Source organism: Phyllobates terribilis, unplaced genomic scaffold, assembly GCF_046119375.1.
Source record: "Phyllobates terribilis strain yellow unplaced genomic scaffold, ASM4611937v1 Scaffold_3__8_contigs__length_932513732, whole genome shotgun sequence".
Taxonomy (NCBI): domain Eukaryota; kingdom Metazoa; phylum Chordata; class Amphibia; order Anura; family Dendrobatidae; genus Phyllobates; species Phyllobates terribilis.
The window spans coordinates 264065329-264092546 of NW_027362763.1; the positions used below are offsets into that span (position 1 = coordinate 264065329).

Sequence of the window (27218 nt, forward strand, 5' to 3'; positions counted from 1 at the left end):
TTTATAGCCTAGCTACACTCATTACCAATCATATGGACTGGATTGCAGCAATAGCGGTGGCAAGTACTTGATATATATATATATATCTATATACAGTTAATAGAAATAAGGAATTGTAGGAATGAGATGTCTGCAGGACATATTTTTTGATGTGTAGGCCAATGTACTTTTATGTGAGAATTTGAAGGTTTTCATATAGTTATATGATCAGATGAACAGTTAAGAAATCTTAGAGAGCACTTAATCCAACGCTAGGAGTATTTTTATAAATTCCAGAAAGTGGTTGTGTTTCTGATTTTGAAGCGACTCATACTACCCATGGAACTAATAAAAAATCTAGCAATACATATCTCAGGTTTCTAAGCCAGGCACATAGATATCAGTAAACAGCACGTTGTAAAATAAAACAAAGTGTGGCGAAATAGAAAAAAAGCAAATGAGAATATGAAATATTACTGTTTTGAAAATCAAATAAAGAAGAGCAGTCTTTACTCAAAATTCTTTTTTTAATTCCCAATTCGGTGCTGCTAAGACAACATAACATAATATATCACTAGAACGAAAACAATCTCCTATCAAAATCTTACCAAGAAAGGTATTGTAGTGTTTTTATTCTAAAAATGCTATTAAATTTCCACTCTTTTTTATCAATCAGCAGAAATACTGTATGCCCCATGGTGTGCTATGAGATATCCACAAGAAACAGCTTTACAGAAGTCTTGAGATCAAAGTGATTTTGTTCTTAATAATCAGGATCTTTGTTGTTAAGGATTGAAAGAAGGAGCTGTATTGGCCCAAAGTCACTCCAGATTTGACTCCAGCTTCGGGTGTGAATTTTATTGTACCATTATTTATAAAAATTATCATCTGCATAAAACTGCTTTAGATAAGAGAGTAATTAAGTTGTCCTATATTTCAATATTGTTGTTTCTGCAACTTTTACTTTGGAATATTAGTCGTGACACATTTGATCACATGCATTCGGTTAGGCTGAGCAAAACAAACTGATCAAATATGAAAATCAAAGAAAATCCAACCCTGTAGGAGATGGACAGACCATATGAAGAGCAATAGAAAAGTGTTCATTAAATGAAATAAAAGGTTCATTACTGGTTTTATAGTTTGCGCAAGAGTTCATGTAGAAACTTTTAGTTTTACGTAATAATAGTAAAAATAATAAAATAACATTCCCAAAATTTAGTTGTTCAAAATAAATAATATAATATTCTTACAGGCAAACCAATAAAGTTCGAAAATATTTTAGATGCCCTCTAGAAGTAGCAAATGCTAATTGAACCCAACAATGACCTGTATTCTAGGCTGTAACACAGTGGTGCGCTTGACTCAAGCTGAAATCCAAACTAAGGCAAGTATATTTAAGTCTTCATTCTGCCCGTTTATCCTTTGGGTTCTACTTATTCTTTGTGAAGGCAGTAAGCTGCACCTTGGATTTCTTGTGTAGTAGTTATGGAGTGGTGGTTTCTGCACAAACAGACTTGTCCTTACTTTATACAGTGGCTTGCAAAAGTATTCACCCCTTTGGCATTTTACCTATTTTGTTACATTATACCCTGAGTTTAAATATTTTTTAATCCAATTTGTGTGTGATGCATCACCACTAAATAGTTTAACTTGGTGAAGTGAACTGAGAAAAATATAGGCAAAAATTAAATTTATGGGATAAAAGAAATAAAAATTGGCATGTGCATATGTATTCACCCCTTTTGCTATGAAGCCCCTAAAAAATTGTGGTGCAAGTAATTACCTTCATAAGTCACATGCTTAGTGAAAGGAAGTCCACCTGAGTGCAATCTAAGTGTCTGTCAGTACATACACACCTTTTCCAAAAGGCCACAGAGGCTGCAACGCCATTAAGCAAGAGGCTCCACTAACCAAACAACACCATGAAGACCAAGGACATCTCCAAACAAGTCAGGGACAAAGTTGTTGAGAAATACAAGACAAGGTTGGGTTATAAAAAAAATATCCCAATCACTGATAATCCCCCGGACCACCATCAAATCCATTGTCATCAAATGAAAAGAACATGGTACCACAATAAACCTGCCAAGAGAGGGCCGCCCACCAAAACTCTCAGCCCGGGTAAGGAGGGCATTAATCAGAGAGGCAGCACAGAGACCAAAGGTAACCCTGAAGGAGCTGCAGAGTTCCCAAGCAGAAACTGGAGTATCTGTCCATACAACCACAATAAGCCATACACTCCATAGAGGTGGCCTTTATGGAAGAATGTGCAGAAAAAAAGCCTTTACTTACACATAAAAATTGTAAGGCTCGTTTTTAGTTTCCTAAAAGACATGTGGGAGACTCCCCAAATCTATGGAGAAAGGTGCTGTGGTCAGATGAGACCAAAAATGTAACTTTTTGGCCACCAAGGTAATCGCTATGTCTGGCACCAAACCAATACAGCTCATCACCCCAAGAACACCATCCCCACAGTGAAACATGGTGGTGGCAGCATCATGCTGTGGGGATGTTTTTTGGCATCAGGGACAGAGACAATGGTCTGAGTCGAGGGGAAGATTGATGGTATGAAATACAGGGATAATTTCAGTCTGTCAGTGATTTCAGACTGGGACGGAGGTTCACCTTCCAGCAAAACAATGACCCAAATCATTCTGCTAAAGCAACACTCGAGTGGTTTAAATGGAAAAGTGTAAATGTTTTGGAGTGGCCTAGTCAAAGCCCAGGCCTTAATCCAATTGAGAATCTGTCAACAGACTTGAAGATTGCTGTTCACTAGAGGAAACCATCTAGTTTGAAGGAGCTGGAGCAGTTTTGCCTTGAGGAATGGACAAAAATTCCAGTGGCAAGATGTGGAAAGCTCATAGAAACTTATCTAAAGTGACTTGTAGCTGTAATTGCCGCACAAAGAGCTCTACAAAGTATTGACTTTAGGGGCGGGGTGAATATTTATGCACACTAAAGTTTTCAGTTATTTTGTCCTATTTGTTGTTTGCTTCTGTAGCACCCCGAGGGCTCGGCTGCTACAGGGGTATTGCACCTCGAACCAGAGGTGTGGTATTCCACTCCCGGGTAAGGATGGAGTGTGGACTAGAACTCAGTTAGCTGCATGCACCACATACATCCCATTTCCGGGGGACAGATCAACGGTACTCCCACCAGATAGATGTGCAGGTACGACAGCGTCTGTCCCTGGCTGGAGTGGGAGGGGGGGAGGAATATCCCAGTGGTGCAGGAGCAGAGAGGGGAGGGACTCTGGGCATAGGAAGGAGCCCATTGGTGGCTAGTCACCTGGGCTCGGGTGTCAGAGGGAGTATAAAAGGTAGGCACCATCTTAGGAGTTCAGTTCAGTCAGACAGAAAAAGAGGAGAAGAGTAGTGACAGGGAGCAGCAGCCCTGTCTGGGTGCTGCTCCTGAAGGGAGCAAGAGAGAGAAAGACAAGAGGAAAGGAACAAGGAACAAGGAAGGAATGGAACCTGGAGAAAGGCCCAGAGACATGAAGGAAGAGGGAACCCGAACACGCTAGGAGTCAGCGGGTGAAGGGTTGGCAGATCAGGGTACCGGATCCCGAACTGGTGGAGGCCACTTATCCTCAGCCAGGAACCGGAGGTCGTGGCCACGTCTTGGCGCGACCACTCACTACACTCACCACGAAGGCACGCCACATAGGGTCAGGGAAACCGGAGATAGGTTTCGCCACCAGAAGGCCCGAGGAAGCTGGACATGGGTGGGTCCCTAGTGGGGACGGCCAGAGAAAGGAACGGAGAAAGGAGTTCAAGGTCACACTCTGGAACTGCCTGGGGGTTGGTCGAGCCCCGTACCTGGTGGACGCAGCACGGCTCGGGTCGTCATCACCTGCAGGACTGACACTGATAACATCTGTGAGTAAAGCATTGAAAACTGCAATCAGTCTCTGTGTTCCATCGCACTACCAGCACTAAAGGTACCGGGACGCCCTTTCTATCACTCCCTTCACCCGCACCAGCTGCCCTGAGGCCATACCTCTCCCGTTGGGGGTTATACCACCATTGCTGCACACATACCACCGGCCTCAGCGGACTGTTCTGCAGCGGCGGCCTTGCGACCGCAAATCAACGGGTGGCGTAGTCGACACTTAAACAACATCTACAAAGACTGCCACACACTTAGTTTGACCACCCTGGGCACGGACCGGGTCCCCGCCACTCGGAGACTACTACCCCCATCGGATCCGGCTCCGGGTATTCCCCCGCGCACACGTGCGCCGCACTACAGCACTGGCCCAGGGGGCGCGTCAACTTTGGCGTAGTAGGCAGGATCTCGTGCCCGTAACCACCGGGTACTGCGTGCCTGAAAAAGAGACTTTTTACTTACCTGTGGTGAAGTTTCCCGCCTTCCGGAGTCGTTTCCCGCCATCCGGAGCCGATTCCCGCCATCCGACGCCATCTTCTGCCTTCTTCCCGCCATCCGTGGAGTTTTCCCGCCATTGGGCGCCATCTTGAGGACGCCGCGCGGGAAGAAGAGGGGTGTGGACTCCGAAAGCCCGCGAGAACTGAAGCCCCGCCTCACGTCCGGACGTTGCGTAAGGTCCTGGAAGGAGCCCAGTGACGCCGACGTCACAGGAGCGCGACGGAAGGTCCTCAACCCTGACGATCCACTGCGAAGCCGCGGCCTACGGAAGAGGATCATCGCAAGGTAGGCCACGGTCCACTAGGGGGGAGGAGGATGTCGGATACGGAGGAGAGCTTCACCGCCACAGCCGCCATACCAGATTGCAGAGCTGCTAGCGGTGCTCCAGAAGGAAGAACCGGAGTACGCGCAGGCCGCGTTGGAAGAGCTGAACAGGAGGATGATCTGGGCGCAACGAGACGTGCTCGCCGGGTGGAAGGAGGAGTTGACCCGGCGCACGCTGACCTGCCAACCGGAGGTGCAGCCACCATCCAGCACCGCGTCGATCCCGAGAGGCAGCAGAAGCGGACTGGAGGCCGGGGACGACGCCGCGGGGGAGGCCGCAACGACAAGTAAGGGGAACGCCGTTACTCCGGGCCCTGAGGCCGCGGACCTGCCCCTACCTCCCGCCGCGGGACCCGAAGCTCTGGGTGCCGCACCGCCCACCGTACCTCCACCACCAGTAGTCAGCCTTCCAGCAGCAAGCTCTGCAGCGGAGCCTCGCCCTGAACCGTGCTCCCCAACACCGGGCACGATCAGAAAGTCACCGGCCTGGTTAAAAGGCCGAGTGCCCGCGGGCGCTGCACACCAGCTGGGGCCCCCAGTCGTGCCATCATTGGGGAAAGACCTGTATGAGCAGCACACCTGCCCGGATGGGACACCATTCGTCTGGCCGCCTGAGTACACCAACCCCCGCTCCAGGAAGAGTCATCCCGTAGGAGCAAGGGCCCCAGATGAACCGCTAATCCCAGCTCCGGAGCCCGTGGACCTCTCTTCACCCCGCTGGAGGACGCCCAATTCGAGGGGGACCCCACTGGAGAAGACCTGATGGGGTTCACTCAGGAGACCTGGGCGGGCGCCGCCCGGCACTATGAGACCTGCCGCCAACAACTGGCAACGTTTGAGCGGGAGCGGAGAGAGAGGAAAGTGAAGGAGGAGTGGCTCCACATTAAAAACGTGGAGCAGAAGACAAGGACCCGCCAGGACCCCCCCGTACAGCTCACGGTCCCCGAGTCACCGGGACTGTTGTTAAGTTTCACATGGCATGTGGCTGGGGCATCATCCAAGACCCGAAGACCATAAGCCAGGTGTTTGTAAACAGGAGCGACGTAGAGTCCCACCTACCGGAGGGGCACAGTGGACGGGACCTGGTGCCTGGAGATACCGTCACCTATACCAGGCATAAGGGAGTGAAGGGGTGGTACGCCCTTCATGTCCACCGGGTCAAGGAAGAAGAGGAGCAATCGTACCAGGAGGAGGAGGAGAAAGAGGGCCCGGACGGGTCTGAACCTGAGGAAGAGAAAGGAGCGTGTGGAGCACACCGTTAATCGTAAATGGTAAAAGAGGAGATGTAAATAGTTACCCGACCGGGTATAAGGACTGTTGTGGGACTGTTTCCACTAAGAGTGTGGTCCCCGTTGGGACAGAAAGAGAACTGTTGCCTATTTTTGCCCTAATCCCTAACCTGACCGAGGACTGAGAGCGGTCATCCCTTCCCTCTACCTGGCCGAAGACTGAGAGCGGCCAGATCCCAAGATCCCAAGAACCCGAGAATTCAAGAATGTTTTATTTGAGAATGCCTTAATGTGAAATTTGATATGATGCCAAAGTTTTACATAGTGTTTTTGTAAAAGAGTTCCGGTGGCATTAGCCAGCTGTTGAGAAAACCTCCCATAAAGGGATGGATGAAAGTTGATGTGTTTTATGTGTACGTACACTTTAAAAATTGTTTTTACTCTATTTCAGCCCGAGGACGTGCTGTGGTTTACCAGGGGGGAATGTAGCACCCCGAGGGCTCGGCTGCTACAGGGGTATTGCACCTCGAACCAGAGGTGTGGTATTCCACTCCCGGGTAAGGATGGAGTGTGGACTAGAACTCAGTTAGCTGCATGCACCACATACATCCCATTTCCGGGGGACAGATCAACGGTACTCCCACCAGATAGATGTGCAGGTACGACAGCGTCTGTCCCTGGCTGGAGTGGGAGGGGGGGGGGAATATCCCAGTGGTGCAGGAGCAGAGAGGGGAGGGACTCTGGGCATAGGAAGGAGCCCATTGGTGGCTAGTCACCTGGGCTCGGGTGTCAGAGGGAGTATAAAAGGTAGGCACCATCTTAGGAGTTCAGTTCAGTCAGACAGAAAAAGAGGAGAAGAGTAGTGACAGGGAGCAGCAGCCCTGTCTGGGTGCTGCTCCTGAAGGGAGCAAGAGAGAGAAAGACAAGAGGAAAGGAACAAGGAACAAGGAAGGAATGGAACCTGGAGAAAGGCCCAGAGACATGAAGGAAGAGGGAACCCGAACACGCTAGGAGTCAGCGGGTGAAGGGTTGGCAGATCAGGGTACCGGATCCCGAACTGGTGGAGGCCACTTATCCTCAGCCAGGAACCGGAGGTCGTGGCCACGTCTTGGCGCGACCACTCACTACACTCACCACGAAGGCACGCCACATAGGGTCAGGGAAACCGGAGATAGGTTTCGCCACCAGAAGGCCCGAGGAAGCTGGACATGGGTGGGTCCCTAGTGGGGACGGGCAGAGAAAGGAACGGAGAAAGGAGTTCAAGGTCACACTCTGGAACTGCCTGGGGGTTGGTCGAGCCCCGTACCTGGTGGACGCAGCACGGCTCGGGTTGTCATCACCTGCAGTACTGACACTGATAACATCTGTGAGTAAAGCATTGAAAACTGCAATCAGTCTCTGTGTTCCATCGCACTACCAGCACTAAAGGTACCGGGACGCCCTTTCTATCACTCCCTTCACCCGCACCAGCTGCCCTGAGGCCATACCTCTCCCGTTGGGGGTTATACCACCATTGCTGCACACATACCACCGGCCTCAGCGGACTGTTCTGCAGCGGCGGCCTTGCGACCGCAAATCAACGGGTGGCGTAGTCGACACTTAAACAACATCTACAAAGACTGCCACACACTTAGTTTGACCACCCTGGGCACGGACCGGGTCCCCGCCACTCGGAGACTACTACCCCCATCGGATCCGGCTCCGGGTATTCCCCCGCGCACACGTGCGCCGCACTACAGCACTGGCCCAGGGGGCGCGTCACTTCACAATAAATTAAAAAAAATGTTCACAGTTGTAGGTATGTTCTTTACATGAACTGATGCATACCCTCAAAAAAAACTGTGGAATTTCAGATTGTGAGGTAGCAAAACACGAAAAATGCCAAGGGGGTGAATACTTTTGCAAGCCACTGTACATGACATTTTTGTGACAAATTTAAGGAAGATTACAGGGTGAAACATAAATAAACATGCAGTATAGGAATCTTTTTCACTTAATACACTAATCTTCTAACTCCTCTATATACATAAATACTGGATTCGCTTGAGCGTTCATGTGTTCTTTATGGGTGGAGCAGAGAAAGCCACTTCCAGACTAATCTGTCAGTGATTTGTCTGCTTACAGGACAAAAGGATCAGGTGATTAAATTCAGATTGCCTGATCCTTACTAATTAATGGGGAATGCATACACATTAGATAGAGAAACAATCTTGATAAGTTGCTGGGTTTAGATGACTTTTATCTATGTGTATGGGGGCCTCCAAGCCTTGGTCCACATTCATAAAACTAATGCTTGGCAGATATATTAGCAGGAAACTCCATGGGTATATATCTGGCAAAACATTATTATTAATTTGGATTGAGAGACTATATAGTATTGAAAGGCTATACTCTATTCTTAAATTAAATACAAATTTAGTACAATTTTTATTCACAGTAATTGTACAAATTTTGTAAAGGTTGTATCGTATCTGCATTACTAAGATAAGTGAAATCAGTGAGGTTGATAATTAACATTATGTAATTTAGGGCAGAAGTGACTTATGTCATGTAATCATCCAACGTGTCATTTTCTATAGTTTACAGCACAATAGCATAAATCTCTTACAAATATTTTGCCATGGAACAATGTGTCCCTTGCTGAGTATAAAATTACAAGTAAGTAGTAGCTTCTCTACTCTCCCGTTCTTTTGCTTGTGCAACAGCCACATTGATACATTGCAGCCATTCTTCTGCATTTTTCTCATCTTTTGCCTTGAAGACATATGTTTTATTATCGGTGAAGATCTCAAAAGCCCGAGGGAGACTCCGATCCCGGCGCTTCTTAGCTACAGCTTTGACACTCTGAACTTTGCTTAACTCAATAGGACAATCATCAGGATCATCTTTCTGAAAATTAGACAAAAATTTTAAGTCAATAGCAGAATATTGGTCTCATAAAAAATGTTGTATAGTGTCAATTTCATGAAAGAGAGTCCCATGGCTGGCACCTTATATATAAGATGATCAGTCTACCTGAATGTCCATCATGGGTTTCTCTTTTTCTGCATATACAGTACACTCCTCAACATTGAAATTTCAACACTGAGAAGTAAAAGTCATGGAATTTTGGAAATCATAGGATCGATAGCCATGTTATTGCTATTTGTTAATGACCAAATTTTCAAAACATCTCGATTTATTCAGTATTGAATAGAAGTGCCACTCACAGAAATACACAGACTTGCATGTCTTGGCATACAATCAATGAGGTTAATAATAGTTATCTGAGGAGTGTTCTGCCATAAATTATCAAGACCAGCTGCCAGTAGCTCCGTTGCAATTGCCGACCAATGAGTTCCCAGATGTGCTAGATGTGAGACAACTTCAGAGACACTGCAGGCCATGGTAGCACGTTAAGGCTATTGTGGTATTGTTCTGTTGAAAAACAGCTTATGGGACACTTTGGAGAAATGCCTGTACCACTGGTTATACAACCAAATTAACTTAACTCTGAGATGTTAGTGTACCTGAAATGAAGACTAAAGGGGTCAGTCTACTATACATGCTACCATAATCCTAGTAGATGGACCAGTGTGACATTACCTTGTTAAACCTTTCTAATGACATTGCCCATGTGGTCTCATCAGATTTGAAGAATGGCGCATAGTGATCCTTTTTGCACTGGAACTGAAATTAGATGTCACATACCAAGCGGAAGTCACATGACAGTATCTATGCAAACCATCAGAAGGTACAACTTTGGGTTACGAGCCAGACATCAAGCTACAGGCGTTCTATTGACCTCATGCCACCGCTCCTAAAGGCCATCATTGTGGAGAGCAAGATGGCAATGGACGCTGGAATTGAAGATCTATCCTCTTCATCGATCACTCCTGATTTTGTCTTGGATGTAATGATAATTGGAAATTCAAGAGGGAATATTCAACATGACAATGCCAGGCCACATGTTGCTTGTGCTACTGTGGGGCCTAAATGTGATACTACGTCCTGCAGTGTCTCTGAACTTTTCTCCAATCAAGCACATCTGGAACGTCATTAGTCGACAATTGCAAAGAGATCATGATGAATATGATTTGTGTGCCCAAGTGCATTCAGTGTGGCAGAATATTCTTCAGACAACCATTAATAACCTCATTGATAGAAACCAAATTATGCAAGTATGTTTATATCAAAGTGTAGCGTTCATACTTAATGCTGATTAAATTGAGATGCTTTGAAAATTTTGTTTCCATTTATTGATCATTTGCATAGCATTACCATGTCTATCGATCCTGTGATTTTCATAAATCCACTACTTTTCCGTCTTGATTTTACAGTTTCAACATTGTGGAGTGTGTATCACACTGTGATGGACCTTGACATACACTTTAAACCAGTGCTACCTTTAAAAATCATGTAAGTAATTTTGTCAGATGCTTCTTTGAAACATGGTTACATTATTTCAATAATTATAAGTGGGAAATATTCATGTATCATTATATTAGCTTCTTTTCTAATAAGTGGGTACTATATGCTTGGTATTGTATTCTAAAATTAATGAGGCATTCCTTTAACTGACATTTATGAAATATCCCTTGGGGTATTATCTGCTTGGAGTTTGCATGTTCCTCACGTGGTTGTGTGGATTTTCTCTGAGTACTTTGGTTTTTCTCAAACGTTCCAAAAGACCTACTTATGGGGAATTTAGATTGTGATGGTGAATGGCGACAATAAGTGATGGCCATGTCTGTAAGGTGGTATGGAATATATCAGCGGTATTTAAGCAACCACTATAAATAAATAAAATATGCTGGGAATCAGGGGCAGACATACAGTACCATTGGTGCAACCTGAGCCATTGCACAGGGGCCCAAGGTGTAGAAGGGCCCACTACCACCTGGGGGCCCATATATTGTTCTTGCACAGAAGTGGTGACGTGTTACTATTATACTTTTCCTCTGATTGTTCCACTCCTGATTTTGGCTTACAAATACTGATGTAAAATACTGTCCAAATACTGAACGTGTGAACGTGGCCTTAATCAGGTATTTGACCTATTGTGTTTTATTACAAAATATTTAGTGGTCTTGTTAAAAAGTAGAAGCAAAGATTATGTATCATAAAAGTAGCATAAGGCTTATATTAATCTCAAAGATTTCAGGGCAACACATATGAAGAAGAAAGTTTAGCACATCGATGTGATAGATATCTTGCATGCATTCGAAGTCCCTGTAAAAACAAGCAGTCTTAAGGGCAACAGATTTCTCACCCCCTGTTACTAGCCATCCCCAGCACGCAAACACTTCGAATAAGCAGTACAATCTACAGATTCATGTTACCATCTTGTATCGCTCTCACTAACTAATTCCATAAACGATAGTTGCTGGAAAAACAGCTGCTATTAATTCTGCTTCATAAACATCTACTGGATCATAAAAAATGAGAGAGGGCAGAAGCTTCCCTTAGTGGGCAGCAGAGGGGCCGCCAAGTAATTTCTATCAGAAAGGAGGATTTTTATTCTTTGCATAAATCGCATAATGAAAACATCAGGAAATTGTAAATCATGGGAACCTTAGCACCCTAGAATTATAAGACCAACGCAATTTTATCTGAAGATCTAGAAAAAAATCATTTGTGTTCAATGGAAGAATTTGCCTCACATTTTTAGTTGAATATGGCAGTAAAATAGTTTAGTGTAAAGGGTATAAATAAATCTCTTCAGAGCTTTGTCAGCCTTACACTATGCTTTTTGAATTCCTGAAACTTGGCATTCTACAAGGTTCTGCTTCTTGGGCAACAACTTTAAAAAATATAAATATATAAAAAAAATTAATTTAGCCAGAATGATACCTTATTTAGCATTCAGGTACTGGAACATACAAAAGACTATTCCCTCCAGTTTCAGCACTATTTATACCAAGTGCCATTTTGGCCTATTGCATGATGGTTTGGAACAATCTCAGCAGAATTATTAAAAAAAAGTGAAAACATTTCTATCTGTCAAGAAACTACCAGGAATTGTCAGAACAGAGAGCCACTTAGTCTGTATAACAACTTTGGCCATATCTAACTTCTAATGCAGTTTCTTACTGAGGGGGGCAAGTATCAAGCAGTGCTCGTACTGACATTTCAATACTAACTGAAGTTGAGGAATATTACATAGTACTGATCATATTACAGCTTAGCTTATGTTACCCTGTGGGGTTTGCGGAATGATACTCAAATTTATTTCTTCACCTAAAAGAAAAGTCCAATGTTTATTGTTTTCCTTATTTTCATGAAGAGGAATGTGTATTTTTTCAGCATAAAATTCATATTTGAATACCATAAACTGAGAGTATTGTATCTGGCAAATGGGGTATCCCAAATTTGTGCATGAAGATGGACATCAGGTATACTCATGCTATTGAACTTTAAAGCTCCACTCCAGTGATTTTCTTTTTATTGCAAGTAATCTAAGTTCCCTGCCTTTAGTATTATACTCATCTGCCTCCATCTTCATCTTTTATCGGCACCATTCCGGTTGGACTTCTGCAGGTTGTGACCTGTTGATTCATTCTAGAAGTCACTGTTCAAAGTAAGTCTATGAGAGCCAGAACGAGGCCAGATCAAGGCTCTCAAAAACTTACTTTGAGAGATTATGACCATTACCTCTGACTTCTGGCCAAAAAGAAATTGCAGTCACAAGATGACGATGCGGGACTGGAGCGGCGCCGATAAAAGATGAAGGCAGCGGCTGGTAAGAATGAACCTAGGGTAAGGGAACTTAGCTGCACGACTCCAGCGCTGAAATAAAAGAAAATGCTGGAGAGATGCTTTAAGGCGCTTTTCATTTTACCTTCCAATCGAGAAAGACCAGCAACCCAATGGCTTGATTCCATCAAGATAACAGTGGATAAGACCGTGTTGGACCTATCTAGGCTTTCACAAGATCGATCTTCCTACAGATTATTCATCCATCAAGTCACCATGGCTCGAGATCGAGCCGAAGGCTTTAAAAAAAAAAAACGCCAAAAAAAAAAAATGCCGTCCAATAGTATGATTATCCATGGAATGCAGATGTAGGTTAGGACCAGAGATAGTGAATTTTGCCTGAAAGATTATTTGACTGGCGGTCACTAGTCTTAATTTCCTACAAGATTTGTATACAGAGCTTTGTCATGGGGAGCTTCACTCACAAGTATGCATACTTGTAGGCCACATTTGGCTCCTTGTAATATTGCTATCTTATTATCTGTACCTATATATTATTGCCCTCTTTCATTTAGCGTTCCATAAAACTTCCAGGCATAGTGCATCTGTATTGGGGCAAATCACAATGTCTGTTTCTTACTACTGATTGTACCCATTGTTTTGTCAGAAGAGTCATGACAAGGAGCTAATGGATATAAAATAGAGGTTAGAATGAGATTGCTTATCTTCAATAATACGAAAAAAAGGCTGATTCTGTCACAGTTCCAATGATCTATCTGCAGTACAGCTTAGCATGAGGGGAGCACAGATATTTTAGATATTCCTTGTTTGCTGTGACCATACATTGGTAACAATTAGATTAGGGTCACACGACCGTATTTTCTCACATCTGAGAAAATCAGTCTGATTATGCTAATCACAATCTGATCAGGGTTTGATCAGAGTGTGACCATAGGGTGATCCGATTCTCTCGTATGAGGAGAAGCTGGGAAAAAAAAATTCTCTATTTTCTTCATTCTGTCAGTCCATGAAAATTGGATTGCACTGGGATGTCATCCGAGTGTGGTCCGGTTTTTGTTATCTACCCATTCACTTGCATGGCCGAGTGCTATCTGATTTCAGGATGAAAATCATGCATGCTTCGATTTCTTCCTCAGATAGACTTGGTCCGAGGAAAATTGGACATGTGCATGGCCCCATAGAATAATGTTGGTCCGAGACCGAACCGATATTTTGTCAGATCGCACTCGGACAGAAAACATGGTCGTCTGCACGAGCCCTCAGTGTAATACTTGTGATTGATGCCTGGCACATAACTTAATCCCCAACAGACACATTATCTTATTTTCCTTAGTGTTTTGAATGTGGCAAAAAACAATAATGCAATTTATTTGCAAAATAATATTTAAAAAAGTCATCTTGTTCTTTGTACAGCTTCTATTGAGGCCTATGTGCTTCGATGCACTCATATTCCCCTCCACCTGACTGACAGAATATGACTGTCGGACCAGACTACACCAGGTGTGTTTGTTGTATGCTACCATGGAGACGTTAGGTCTGCATAGGAGCTGTATACACAAAATGGCAGGAAAGATTTTAAATCACTATTTGCAAAGCTGCTTTATTTTTTTTATTTTAGCTGCATTGGGACAATAACCAAAGTCATTTCCATAGCCTGTAAATCTTATTGTATGTACTATATCATACCGTCTCCTTGGGGGCTTTTACTGTTTAGCTCTTGTGTTGGCAATTATACAAGTGTTTGTATTTAGGAGAAGGTTTGACGTGAATCATGACCACCAGGCCGGCAATTACAATACATTTCACATTAGTCACTGTAGATGACTGCATTGTTAATTAAGTACAGTAGCATACTTTTACTTACAGTCATCCTGTTTGTGGCAAATGGTCTCGCTGTGATATATAGTGAAAGTATAGAGAAATATGTATATATAAATGTCACTTAAAATGCACCTTGAAAAAATATATAACTGAGTCTTCTATCAATTTATTGTAGTAAAATGCACATCAGTCTAATCAGAAAGATCAAAAATTCCTGTATACCGCATCAGACAGGACATGCTGGGATTTGTAGCGCTATAGCAGGAATGTTCATTTTAAGGGTTTCCATTATAAACGGAAACCTTGGTGCAGTGCCTGATCTGTCGAACAATAGATGGACCAATCTGACCTATAATGGGGCCTGTTGTTTTTTTGCCACTGGGTTATTTGTGTTAATCTCTACGCTGTACTGTTTTTCCTGGCAACATACACTATTGGAAATTTTTCATACAGACCCATATCAATTGTGTGACTGTTTGCATCCAGTGACACAAGAGTCATGAACCGCAATAGCATTCAAAACTCATCGCTTGACTCAAAGAGGCAGGACTTTTCTAAATTATTGCCTCATTGCTGGTCGTAGGCATAAAAGGGCATAATGACCATGTTGGATGGCATAGCAGGTGCTATGGGGCCCTGCAGGAGAGGAGGAATGTGAAAGCAGCTTATAAATACTTATAGGTGAGGAGTAGTTAGATTACTGCAGATGATTGAGAGGATTATGTATTAATAGTATATAGTAAAGATGAGGTAAAATGTATTTTGGAGCATAGCCAAGGAATAGAGGAAAGATGTATTTTTTTCTTTTTTTCCAGGTACCTTAGGTCTCCATGAGGTATTTGCTCCTTATTTTCCATTTTCTTTTCTTCTTTTCTGTTATTTCACTTCTTACTCATTTCCTGCATAGGTGTTAAATTTATCCTCCACAGTTTATCTATACCTATATAACATCCATTTTTATCATAATACTATCGACGCAAATGTTTACAACAGCTATGCGATTTCTTATATACATTACGGTAACATGCACAGTGTAACGCAGATCTTGAGCCTGCGCATGCGCAGCTTCTTCCTTTTCCTCTGGTGGTGGAACGCAACTGTCAGATCTGGTTTCTGACGTCACATCCGGTTCCGCTTTCCGGGAACACGTACTTATAGAGGGCCAGACTCCTTTTCCTTTACACAATAATGGAGTATCATACGCTCCTGTACAAGCTATTCACAGGCTATGAGCACCTACTACTGAGACAGGTAAGCGGTCTCTATCTTTCACATCTTCCGGCGCTCACCTATGGTTTCTTCATATGAGCTTTTGGGCCTTATTGAGTATTACTAAGATGCACATGGTTACTATATACTTATTTTCTGGACCTTGGGTTCTCTTTATATGCTGATTTGGGGCACTATCCATGTTTCTCTTGGAATAGGAACATTACCTATGGTTACCGGCACCCTGATATTATTTAGACTGATGACTTATTATGTACTTGTGGCGCTCCTGCGGGTTCAGTCGCCACAGAGGTACTGCATCTCACCCAGAGGTGTGGTACCCCACTCTCAGGTAAGGATGGAGTACTGCCCGGGACCCAAACACCTGCATCCAACACATTCCACTTCAGTAGGGGCAGGGCGAGATTGCTCCTAAGGGAGAGCACAGTCCCTGGTCCCTAGCTGGAGGGTGGAACCATGTAGTGGGTGTGAGTGGAGGACGTAGTTTAGGAGGATATAAAAGGGGGAACCATCTTGGAAGTGAGGGCTAAGTCTGAGGAGAAGGAGTGGGAGCAGGAGCTCTGCACGAGCTCTGCTCAGGGAGGAGCGGGCCTGAGTGAGAGAGGCCCAGGAGGTCAGACTGAAGAGGAGAGGAGCAGGAAAGAAGGCTCCAGAAGGAAAGAGAGGATCCTAGGGGTAAGGGCCATGCTGGAGGCCACCCGTATGCCCGAATCTACCATGAGTGGAAGGATCAGGTCGCAAAGGGGACCGGCCCCTAACTAGTAAGAATTGCAATATTCAACTAGAAACCGGAGGCTTCTACATTTTCAGGGTGTAGTTACCACAGCTGCAATTAATCACCAAAAAGGTAGCCACACAAGATCCAGGGAACTTCAGGTTGCCCGCCAAGATCTGCGGTTACCAGCTTGGGACACTGTTTGCGAGGCGCAGGGCAGGAGGGTGAGAGCCAGCGCAGGAAGACGATTGAGAAAGACACACAGAAAGGGGTCCCGCTAAGTGCTCTTGAATTACCTGCGGGTCTGCTGAACCCCTCCCTGAGTAAACACTGGACGACGGGGTGGTTATGAATGGCAGTTGTAACCAGGAGCAACGTGATAATCGTGAGTAAAAACCATGAAGACTGCACGCCACTGTCTCTGTGAATCATTGCTGCGCCATCATCCCCTGCACCACACTGCACAACAACAGTTACTTCATCATCTACCATAACCGCAATGCCCTGGAGCTTAGCTCTACCTGTGGAGAGCTGAACCAACTCTGCTGCATTAACATCAGCTCCAGAGGATCTGCTCTGCAGCGGCGGCTCCATATAGTGCATTACCACAGGTGGCGTCACGAACATTTCATAAAAACTATAATCCCCTTTCAATAACCCTTTTTTATTGACCGCCCTAGGTCACGGATCGGGTCACTGCCACTGTGACATCCCCCAGCACCGACCGGCCCGGCTACCGAGTGCCCCACGGCCCAGGGGACGCGTCATACTCTCATCCCTACAGGACTATTTTTCTACCTTTGCCTCCGTGATTGAAACTTGATAAGATGTTCACAATATAAAGAGAGCATAACTTTTGTATGTTTATAATAATTGTATTATTCTCCTTGTATAAGTCAGAACGACCATTGATAGCTGCATATATGTTTTCTTTTTGTATAGGTAACCTTGAAAAAGGCGTAAGCCGAAACGATGGTTAATTTTGTTGGATTGGTCGCTCACAATAAAGATTTTTCTTTTTGGCATTAAACAATTCTCCATCATATCATTATAGTGCCGAAGGTTAACCTTCATATTATGACTTAATTTTCCTTCTGAGCACATTTATTTGGTCTGTGCGAGTCCTTGTGGATTTTGTTTATATTTGAAAAAATATTCATCATGTCTTGTCTAAGTTCTCCAATATTCACCTTTAAAACATTTTTTTCAATCATTATCATATTTATTTCCTCCTTTTTTTGTTCTTTATCCTGAACAAGTCCAAACACTTTTTGTCTTAAGACATCTTTTTTCTTTCATGCATATTGCTCTTCATTTAACAAGCTTTGTCTCCGCTATCATATCTGTTCCCTAAGATGTTTCATCAGCCTTTCCATGCTGTCTGATTTTTACTTCTTTTTTTTATGGTAATTTTTCTTCCTCATCAACCTTTATACATTTATCGGCTTCCCCATTTGAGAGCTGAGTTATGTCTTCTCAAGATGAGAAGTCATAAACACTGACTGTTAGTGCCTTATATGAGAAAGGTACCTATCTCAGTTTGGTACTATCTGCTCACTTGTCATGCTACCTCGTCTATTTGCTCAGAAGTAGTCTGACTACTGTCAGTTTTATCTTCTGCTTATATTTCCAGATATGTCCTTGCATTATCATTTTCAGTTCCTTAATGTATATGACTCAGTAATCTATGCCATTTGTGGATATAGTCATTGTGCCTTTGTGTGCAGGGTCTCTCCTGATCCTTTTCTGTGTTGAAAATGTTTTTATTTTACTTGCTTATATAACACCATTAATACCACAGCACTTTACAGACATTATCATTGCTGTCTCCATTGGGGATTGCAAACTAAATTCCTTATAATTATGTCTTTGGAGTGTGGGTGGAATCTGGAGTACCTGGAGGAAACCCGCAAAAAGATGGGGAGTACAAACTCCTTGCAGATGTTGTCCTTGATGGGGTTTGAACTCAAGAGTAGACCCCAGTGCTGCAACACTGCAGTGCTAACTACTGAGCCACATAATTGTTTATCCTTTTGACAATGGCTATTACCCCGTTCAATCTCATAGAATAGCACGTTTGCCACTTTGTCTTTTAGCTTTCACTGATTTTATGGATAATAATCCTCCTTCTAGACTGAGAGCATACAACATATCTTTTAATGGTATAGCTAAATTCTATCTATTTTTAACTGTAGCATATGAGAACTCCATTCGCAGTTCCTTCTGCATTTATTCTGCTACTATTCAACAGGACAGATTATTTCCTTATTTAAGCCAAGTTCTGTAAAATACTTCGGACACTTGTCATGTGACTCACCGGCGCCTGCGCACAAGATCCCTGCAGTACAATGACCATACACTGGAGAAAGAAGTGCCCCTTGTGTAAAAAACGAAAGTGCGCTGGCGCGGGATTTGGCCGCGACGACTGCATGTCACAGGGCACTGTGATGTGCAGGGGAGGGGGAAATCTTTAGAATTAACACAGGAGGTGGGATTTCTTCCGGGCTCAGGGTCTGCAAACATCAGAAACTTGAAAAAATAAAAAGAAATTTCACAGCAACAAGACCTCTAATACGAGGCATACAAGTAGAAATGTAAATCTATTCCTATCACCTGTATGCCAATATTAGTAGGTCAGATAAGTCCCAGGAGGTGACAGATTCCCTTTAACCCCTTAACGACATATGATGTACAGTTACATCATTTTTCGAGCCCACGTTCTTTCCGGCAGATGATATCTGATTTAATCAGCCATCATATGTCTCTAACAATGAGAAAAAATTGAAATGCCAGAATTACGTTTTTTTGGCTGACTGCAACTGTTAGGAGGGCGGTTGCAAACAACTTTATTATAATGTAATGCAACCGACCCCGGGGTCCGCGATGCAGCCTGGTGGGCTGCTGCCGAACACTTTCCGGGTGGAAAGGAAAGCAACCAACTTAAATGATAAACCCTTCCGTGTTACTGCACACGGGAACGGGTATAGCAATTCGCACAATCTCCATTAGCAGCACGAGATATGTGCGGTGAAAAACTATCTGTAGAGCTGTTACTGCACAGGGACTACACTGGCGGCGCAAGGATGCGTGTGTGACTACGCCGACGGGTACACGTACCTCCAGCCGGCGTGCTACCGGACTGAAGGGTACTACTCCACGTGGCTGACAGGCGATAGTCATGGATAGGACGTCTGCAGGCTGCTCGGGGTGTTAGGCGACCCCTTTGGCAGAGCCAGACTAAAAGACGAAGCTACCTGCCTATGGAAACTACTTGGAACAGTCGTCCACACAACAGCATCACATGCTCTATGATCAGAGAGCAATGCCATGTTTGTGGGCGGGCCTTTTAAAGACTAAGCCCTGCCCACCGTCGCACCATTGGTGACGCCACCTGTGGACCAATCAGGCGGTGCCAGGTCACCGGGTCAGGTGGTTGCCAAACCACCAATTACGGTCCGCCAGGTCACGGGCATGCTCAGTGTGGCGAATCCTGGACTTAGACTCCAAGAGCCCTGTCTCTCTCCGCAACCTATGCTTAACATTGCTAGGCACAAATACCCAAGAGACAATCTGTGCATCTCGTGGACCATAGAATCATAGAATGGTTGAGTTGGAAGGGACCTCCTGGGTCATCTGGTCCAACCCCCTGCTCAAAGCAGGATTCACTAGATCATCTCAGACAGATGTCTCTCCAGCCTCTGTTTGAAGACGTCCATTGAAGGGTAACTCACCACCTCTCGTGGCAGCCTGTTCCACTCATTAATCACCCTAACTGTCAAAAAGTTTTTTCTAATATCTAATCTGTGTCTCCTCCCATTTAGTTTCATCCCATTGCTTCTAGTCTTTCCTTGTGCAAATGAGAATAAAGATGATCCTTCTACAATGTGACAGCCCTTGACATATTTGTAGACAGCTATTAAGTCTCCTCTCAGTCTTCTTTTTTGCAAGCTAAACATTCCCAAATCCTGCAACCGTTCCTCATAGGACATGGTTTGCAGACCAGTCACCATTCTGGTCGCTCTTCTCTGAACTTGCTCCAGTTTGTCTATGTCTTTTTTAAAATGTGGTGCCCAAAACTGTACACAATATTCCAGATGAGGTCTGACCAAAGAGGAGTAAAGACCGATAATGACTTCACGTGATCTAGACTGTATGCTTCTGTTAATACATCCCAGAATTGTATTTGCCTTTTTTGCTGCTGCATCACACTGTTGACTCATGTTCAGTCTATGATCTATTAGTATACCTAAGTCTTTTTCACATGTACTGTTGCTTAGCTCTATTCCTCCCATTCTGTATATGCTTTTTTCATTTTTATTGCCCAGATGTAGTACTTTGCATTTTTCCCTGTTAAAAACCATTCTGTTGGTTGCTGCCCACTGCTCCAGTTTATTTAGGTCTTTTTGAATCCTCTCTCTCTCTTCTCTAGTATTAGCTATCCCTCCTAGCTTTGTGTCATCAGCAAATTTAATCAGTTTACCCTCAATTCCTTCATCTAAATCATTGATAAAAATGTTGAACAATACAGGTCCCAGGACGGAGCCCTGTGGTACCCCACTTGAGACATTCATCCAGTTGGATGTGAAGCCATTTACAACCACCCTTTGAGTCCGATCACTAAGCCAGTTATGAATCCACCTAACAGTTGCCTGGTCCATTGCATACTTGGTCATTTTTTCAATAAGGATGGTGTGAGATACTTTGTCAAATGCTTTGCTGAAGTCAAGATATACTATATCTACAGCATTTCCCTGATCCACCCAGTCAGTGATTCTGTCATAGAAGGAAATTAAGTTAGTCTGACATGACTTGTTAGTTACAAACCCATGCTGACTCTGGTTAATCACTTCATTCTTATCCATGTACTTACATACATGTTGTTTAATAATTTGTTCAAAGATCTTTCCTGGTATAGAAGTCAGACACACCGGCCTATAGTTCCCTGGGTCCACCTTCTTCCCCTTTTTGAAGATAGGAACAACATTTGCTCTTCTCCAGTCTTCTGGGACTTCTCCTGTTCTCCAAGAATTTTCAAAGATTATGGAGAGTGGTTCTAAAATTTCTTCTACGATCTCCTTCAGTACTCTGGGGTGTAATTCATCTGGACCTGGAGACTTGAACTCATTTATGTTAGCTAAATATTCCCTCACAATCTTTCTGTTTACAGATAACTTTGATTCCTCTATTCCTTTAAAAGGACAGTGAAGACCAGTTGATGTTACATTTTCTTTCTGAGAGAAAACAGATGCAAAATAGGAATTAAAAAGTTCGGCCTTCTCAACATCCTCTCTTACCATTTCTCCATTTTCATCCTGTAAAAATCCTATAGCATCTTTGACTTTTCTTTTACTTTTGACATACCCCCAAAATCCTTTTTTATTGCTTTTGACATCTCTTGCAAGCCTTAATTCATTGTCAGCTTTAGCTAACCTGATACGTGCCCTGCAGGATCTGCAGACTGCATTATAATCTTCTTTAGATATGCCTCCCTCTTTCCATTTAATAAACATTTCTTTCTTTCTTTTTAGCATGTGTTTAAGTTCTGTGTTCATCCATCCTGGTTTCCTTAAATGCTTCCCATTCTTCTTCCTACTTTTCGGGATTGTTAACGATTGTGCTTTGAGAATCTCATTTTTAAAAATTTCCCATCCTTCCTGGACATTTTTGTCCTTAAGGACATCCAGCCATTGGATCCCTCCTATTCTCTTTCTGAGTCTCTTAAAATCTGCATTTCTAAAATCTAACCTTGAAGTTTGAGTCTTCACATGTCTTCCTCCTCTAGTTATCCAAAATTCTATAATAGCATGATCGCTGCCTCCTAGGGTCCCAGCCACCTTTACCTCCTCAACCATTTCCTCCCTGTTTATAAGGATTAGATCCAAAGTAGCAGATCCCCTTGTTTTCTCCCCTACCTTTTGGAAGATAAAGTTGTCAGCAAGAGAGGATAAGAATTTGCTTGACCTGTTAGTTTTACTTGAGAGAGATTCCCAACAAATGTCTGGATAGTTGAAATCTCCCATGACCACTACGTCATATTTTTTGGAGAACTTGGTCATTTGATACATAAAGAGTTCATCCATATCTTCAGCTTGCCCAGGTGGCCTGTAGTAAATGCCTACAATGGTGTCCTTTCCGTTGTTCTTTCCTTGTATTCTTACCCAAACAGTTTCCACAGAACTCCCAGTCTCTGAAGCTTCAATCTCTGTGCAGATATACGCTTTTCTAACATACAATGCAACACCTCCTCCTCGTTTATCAAGTCTGTTTCTTGCAAATAAGTTGTATCCTTTTAGCCTTTTATTCCAATCATGTGTATCGTCCCACCAAGTTTCAGTGATTCCAATGACATCATATTCCTTTTCCTGCATTAGTAGTTCCAATTCTCCTTGTTTGTTGCCCATGCTTTGTGCATTTGTATAAAAACATTTTAGTTTGTGATTGGTTTCTCTTCCTCCCATATTTTTATTATTTAAATTGTTTTGTCTTTGTTCTTCCTTTCCACTTCCAGTAGCAGAGATCTCAATAGTATTTGTCAGCTGTATGGCTTTTTCTGGCCTTTTGCTTCCCTTCCCACATTGTTCTAGTTTAAAGCTCTTCTGATGAGTGTAGCAAGGCGACTTCCAAATACATGTTTTCCAGTCTTCGTAAGGTGCACCCCATCTCTAGCAAGTAGTCCATCGTATAGGTAATTCATTCCGTGATCCAGATGTTAGAACCTTGTTCTTAGTTTTTTTCCTTTGCTGGTCACATGACCTTGTTGGCCTATTTAATCCTGCTCCGCCCTTCTGGCTTTGCTGGACTTCATTGTTTAACTACTTTCTAGCTAGCCTGTGCCCTGTATCTAACTCTGTTAGTTTGCTTGGTCTACGGACCTCTATGTTCTATATATTTTGTTTGTTCGTCTGTCTGCTACTATTTCTGTTAGGAGGTGTCCCATTTTCCTCACAGTCCTTAGTACTTGTAGGGATTCCTTCCCCACATCTATAGGTCTCCGTACAGACTAGCTTAGGACTTTAGCAGGTCTGATCGCAGGATCAGGTCCCCTGTTACATCGTAGGGATTAAGCTGAGTTCTATCGTAGGGACAGATCTCCTCTCTTTCCTTAGCTCTGGTAGCAGAACATAACAGTAAGTCCAGCCCAGCAAATGCTCTAAGGAAAGATTTTTTTTTCTGTTCCATCATGGTGTCGGTTCTGGATTTGGCTAAACACCTGCAGGGACTCTCTTTGGAGGTGACTGAGCTCCGTCAGCACGTGAGTAACTGTCCTGGAGCACATTTCTTGGAGCCTAAGGTACGTTTGCCGGATTTATTTTTTGGTGAACACCGAGAATTTTTTTCATTTAAAAATGCTTGCTTATTGTATTTTCGTTTGAGACCCAAGTCCTCTGGGGATGATTCCCAGCGCATAGGGTTTATAATGTCACTTTTGCGCAAAGAGCCTCAGGAGTGGGCCTTTTCTTTGCAACCTAGTGATACATGCTTCAGATCAGTGGATAGTTTTTTTTCTGCTTTGGGACTATTATATGATGATCCTGACCGTGTCGCATCAGCTGAGACTGAGTTAAGACGTTTGAGACAGGGATCATGTAATGTGGAAAAATATTGTACTCATTTCCGTCGATGGTCTACTCAAACAGGGTGGAACGATTCTGCTCTGAAAAGTCTATTTCTTGCTGGGCTCAGTGAAAGGGTTAAAGACCTGCTAATTGCTTATCCTACACCTGAAGATTTGCAACAGGCTATGCAATTAGCTATACGGGTGGATAGGAGACTGCGTGCAAGGGTTAATGAGAGCAAATCCTCTGCTATGTCAGCTTCTGGTTATGAGAATGTGTGTACTAACAGTGGTGAATCGATGGAGATTGGAGCGATGGCACCTCGCTCTCAAGAAAAAGATCGCAGATTTTCTGAAGGCTTGTGTTTCTATTGCGGAAAATCTGGTCATTTGATTAAAGACTGTGAGCTTCGTATCAAGAAAGAAAAAAAAATGGTCAGTCATGCCCGTATTGCCTGTTTAAATTCCAAGGGTGTATTTTTAGCTGCTTCCACGATTGCTCAGGAAAAATTAATGGAATTTCGGGTGTTTGTTGATTGTGGGTCTACTCTGAATGTAATTGATGGGGGATTCTTGGAAAGACTCAATTTAAAACCCGAACCTTTATCATCCCCCATTGCTGTGGTCTCTGTGGATGGTTCCCCTTTGAAGAATATTACTCTCAAGGTCTGTGAATTTCCTCTCACTATTAATGGTGTTCACCATGAGAAATTGGATTTGGTAGTGTTGAATAACTTGCCTTCTCCAGTAATATTGGGATTGCCCTGGTTAAAATTTCACAATCCTGTACTGGATTGGTCTACCAGTGAAATTAAATCCTGGAGCCATAAATGTTATGACAAGTGTTGTAACGGGCGTATTGCAGCTTTGGATAGGGGAGAATTGCCTGTTCCTATTCAGGATTTTTGGAGAGTTTTTTCTGAGAAGGAATCGCAGGTTTTGCCTCCCCATAGAGACTATGATTGTTCTATTGAATTTGTCCCTGGAGCGACTCTTCCTAAAAGTCGTTTATTTAACCTTACTATTCCTGAGAGAAAGGCTTTGGAGGAATACATACAGACAAGTTTGGCCGCCGGTCACATTAGGCCCTCTAAGTCTCCTGTGGCGGTTGGATTTTTTTTTGTAAAAAAAAAAGGACGGCGGTTTACGTCCTTGTCTGGATTTTCGTGAGATTAACAAAATTACTGTACGCAATCCTTACCCACTGCCATTGATTCCTGATCTGTTTAACCAGTTAATGGGGGCCAAGTGGTTCTCTAAAATTGACCTTAAGGGGGCATACAATCTGTTGCGCATGAAGGAGGGTGACGAATGGAAGACTGCTTTTAACACTCCTGTGGGTCATTTTGAGAATCTGGTTATGCCTTTTGGTCTTACTAATGCTCCTGCATTTTTTCAGAATCTTATTAATGACATCCTTAGACCTTTGATCGGCAAAAATGTGGTTGTGTATTTGGATGACATTTTGATTTATTCGCCGGATCTGGAGTCTCATTGGCGGAGCGTACGTGAGGTATTACAGTTGTTAATGGACAATTCACTTTTTGCTAAGCTGGAGAAATGTGAGTTCGCTGTACAGAGAATTAGTTTTTTGGGCTACATTATCTCCAGCGAAGGTTTTGAGATGGACCCGGTTAAAGTTCAAGCTGTACAGGAATGGCCTAGGCCTATTGGTTTGAAATCGATACAGAGGTTTTTGGGTTTCGCCAATTGTTACAGAAAATTCATAAAAAATTTTTCTAGTATTGTCAAACCTCTGACCGATCTCACCAGGAAAGGTGTTGATGCGGTTCAGTGGTCTTCTGAGGCCATTGAAGCTTTTGTGTATCTCAAGGAGAGGTTCACCTCTGCTCCCATCCTTATGCAGCCTGATGTGACTAAGCCGTTTTTGGTTGAGGTTGATGCTTCCTCTGTGGGGGTTGGCGCAGTATTGTCTCAGGATAACGGGGATGGATTACATCCCTGTGCCTTTTTTTTCAAAAAAATTTTCGGAGACTGAACTGAATTACGATATTGGTAATCGGGAATTATTGGCTATTAAACTCGCATTTGAACACTGGCGCCACTTCTTGGAAGGTGCGGAATTTCCCGTTCAGGTTCTTACGGATCATAAAAATCTGATATATCTTGATGCTGCCAAGCGCCTGAATGCCCGTCAGGCTAGGTGGGCACTGTTTTTCTCGCGGTTTAATTTCTCCGTTACTTACATCCCTGGTACTAAGAATGTTAAGGCGGATGCCTTGTCTCGCAGTTTTTCTCCCATAGTCGGTGCTGAGAAAGAGGAGAACATTTTACAAGAAGGTGTTGTGATAGCTGCTTTGAACTCCGTTTTGGAAGATGAGATTCTTAAAGCACAGGAGAATGCCCCATCTAACACTCCTCATGGGAGGTTGTTTGTGCCTGGGACCTTTAGGAGAGATTTGTTTGTTGAGTGTCACGAATCTCGGTTGGCAGGTCATCCCGGAATCTCTGAGACCAAGAGACTGGTGGGTCGCAGTTTTTGGTGGCCTGGATGGCAGAAGGAAGTCATTAAGTGGGTGCGCCAATGTACTATTTGTGCTAGATCTAAGTCCTCACATACTCCTGCTGCGGGGTTGCTTTGTCCTTTGGAGGTTCCCAGTGCTCCTTGGACACATTTGGCTATGGACTTTATAACTGACCTTCCCCCCTCTGAGGGTTTTACTGTCATCTGGGTGGTCGTGGACCGTTTTAGCAAGATGTGTCACTTGGTTCCCTTCGTCAAACTGCCCTGCGCTAAAACTCTCGCTAAGGCCTTTGTCAAGGAAATTGTCAGACTTCATGGCGTTCCTACTGACATTGTTTCTGATAGAGGTCCTCAGTTCGTGGCTCGTTTTTGGCGTGCCTTTTGTGACAGGTTGGGAGTTCATTTGTCGTTCTCGTCCGGATATCATCCTGAATCTAATGGCCAGACAGAAAGGAAAAACCAGGATGTTGAGCAGTTCTTGCGTTGTGTTGTGGCAGACAATCAAGAGGGGTGGTCTGAGTTTCTGCCACTTGCTGAATTTGCTCTGAACAATCATACATCTTCTTCTGCTGGTTGTTCGCCTTTTTTTTGTTGTTCTGGGAGACATCCGTCGTTTGGGTCGTTCTCCAAGTTGGGATCTGCCGTGCCTGAGGAGGAGAATTTTTCCGGTGATTTGGAGAGAGTTTGGACGGATGTGCGTGGTAATCTTCAGGAGGCCAACAGAAAATCTAAAGACTACTTTGATAGGAAACGACAGGAGGTTTTGTTCGCTGTTGGTGACATGGTTTGGTT

At 43.6% G+C, this 27218-nt stretch overlaps 1 protein-coding gene across 2 annotated transcripts in view; it reads right to left on the reverse strand.

Moving 5' to 3' along the window:
• Positions 1 to 518: 518 nt before the first annotated feature.
• The window catches only part of VEPH1 (ventricular zone expressed PH domain containing 1), a 688962-nt gene continuing 662262 nt past the window's right edge, over positions 519 to 27218 (reverse strand). For both annotated transcript variants that reach the window (XM_073674780.1, XM_073674781.1), the window contains exon 14: positions 519 to 8813. In XM_073674780.1, coding sequence (XP_073530881.1) covers positions 8577 to 8813 — 237 coding nt within the window. In that variant the 3' untranslated portion in view covers positions 519 to 8576. The remainder of the gene's footprint in view (positions 8814 to 27218) is intronic.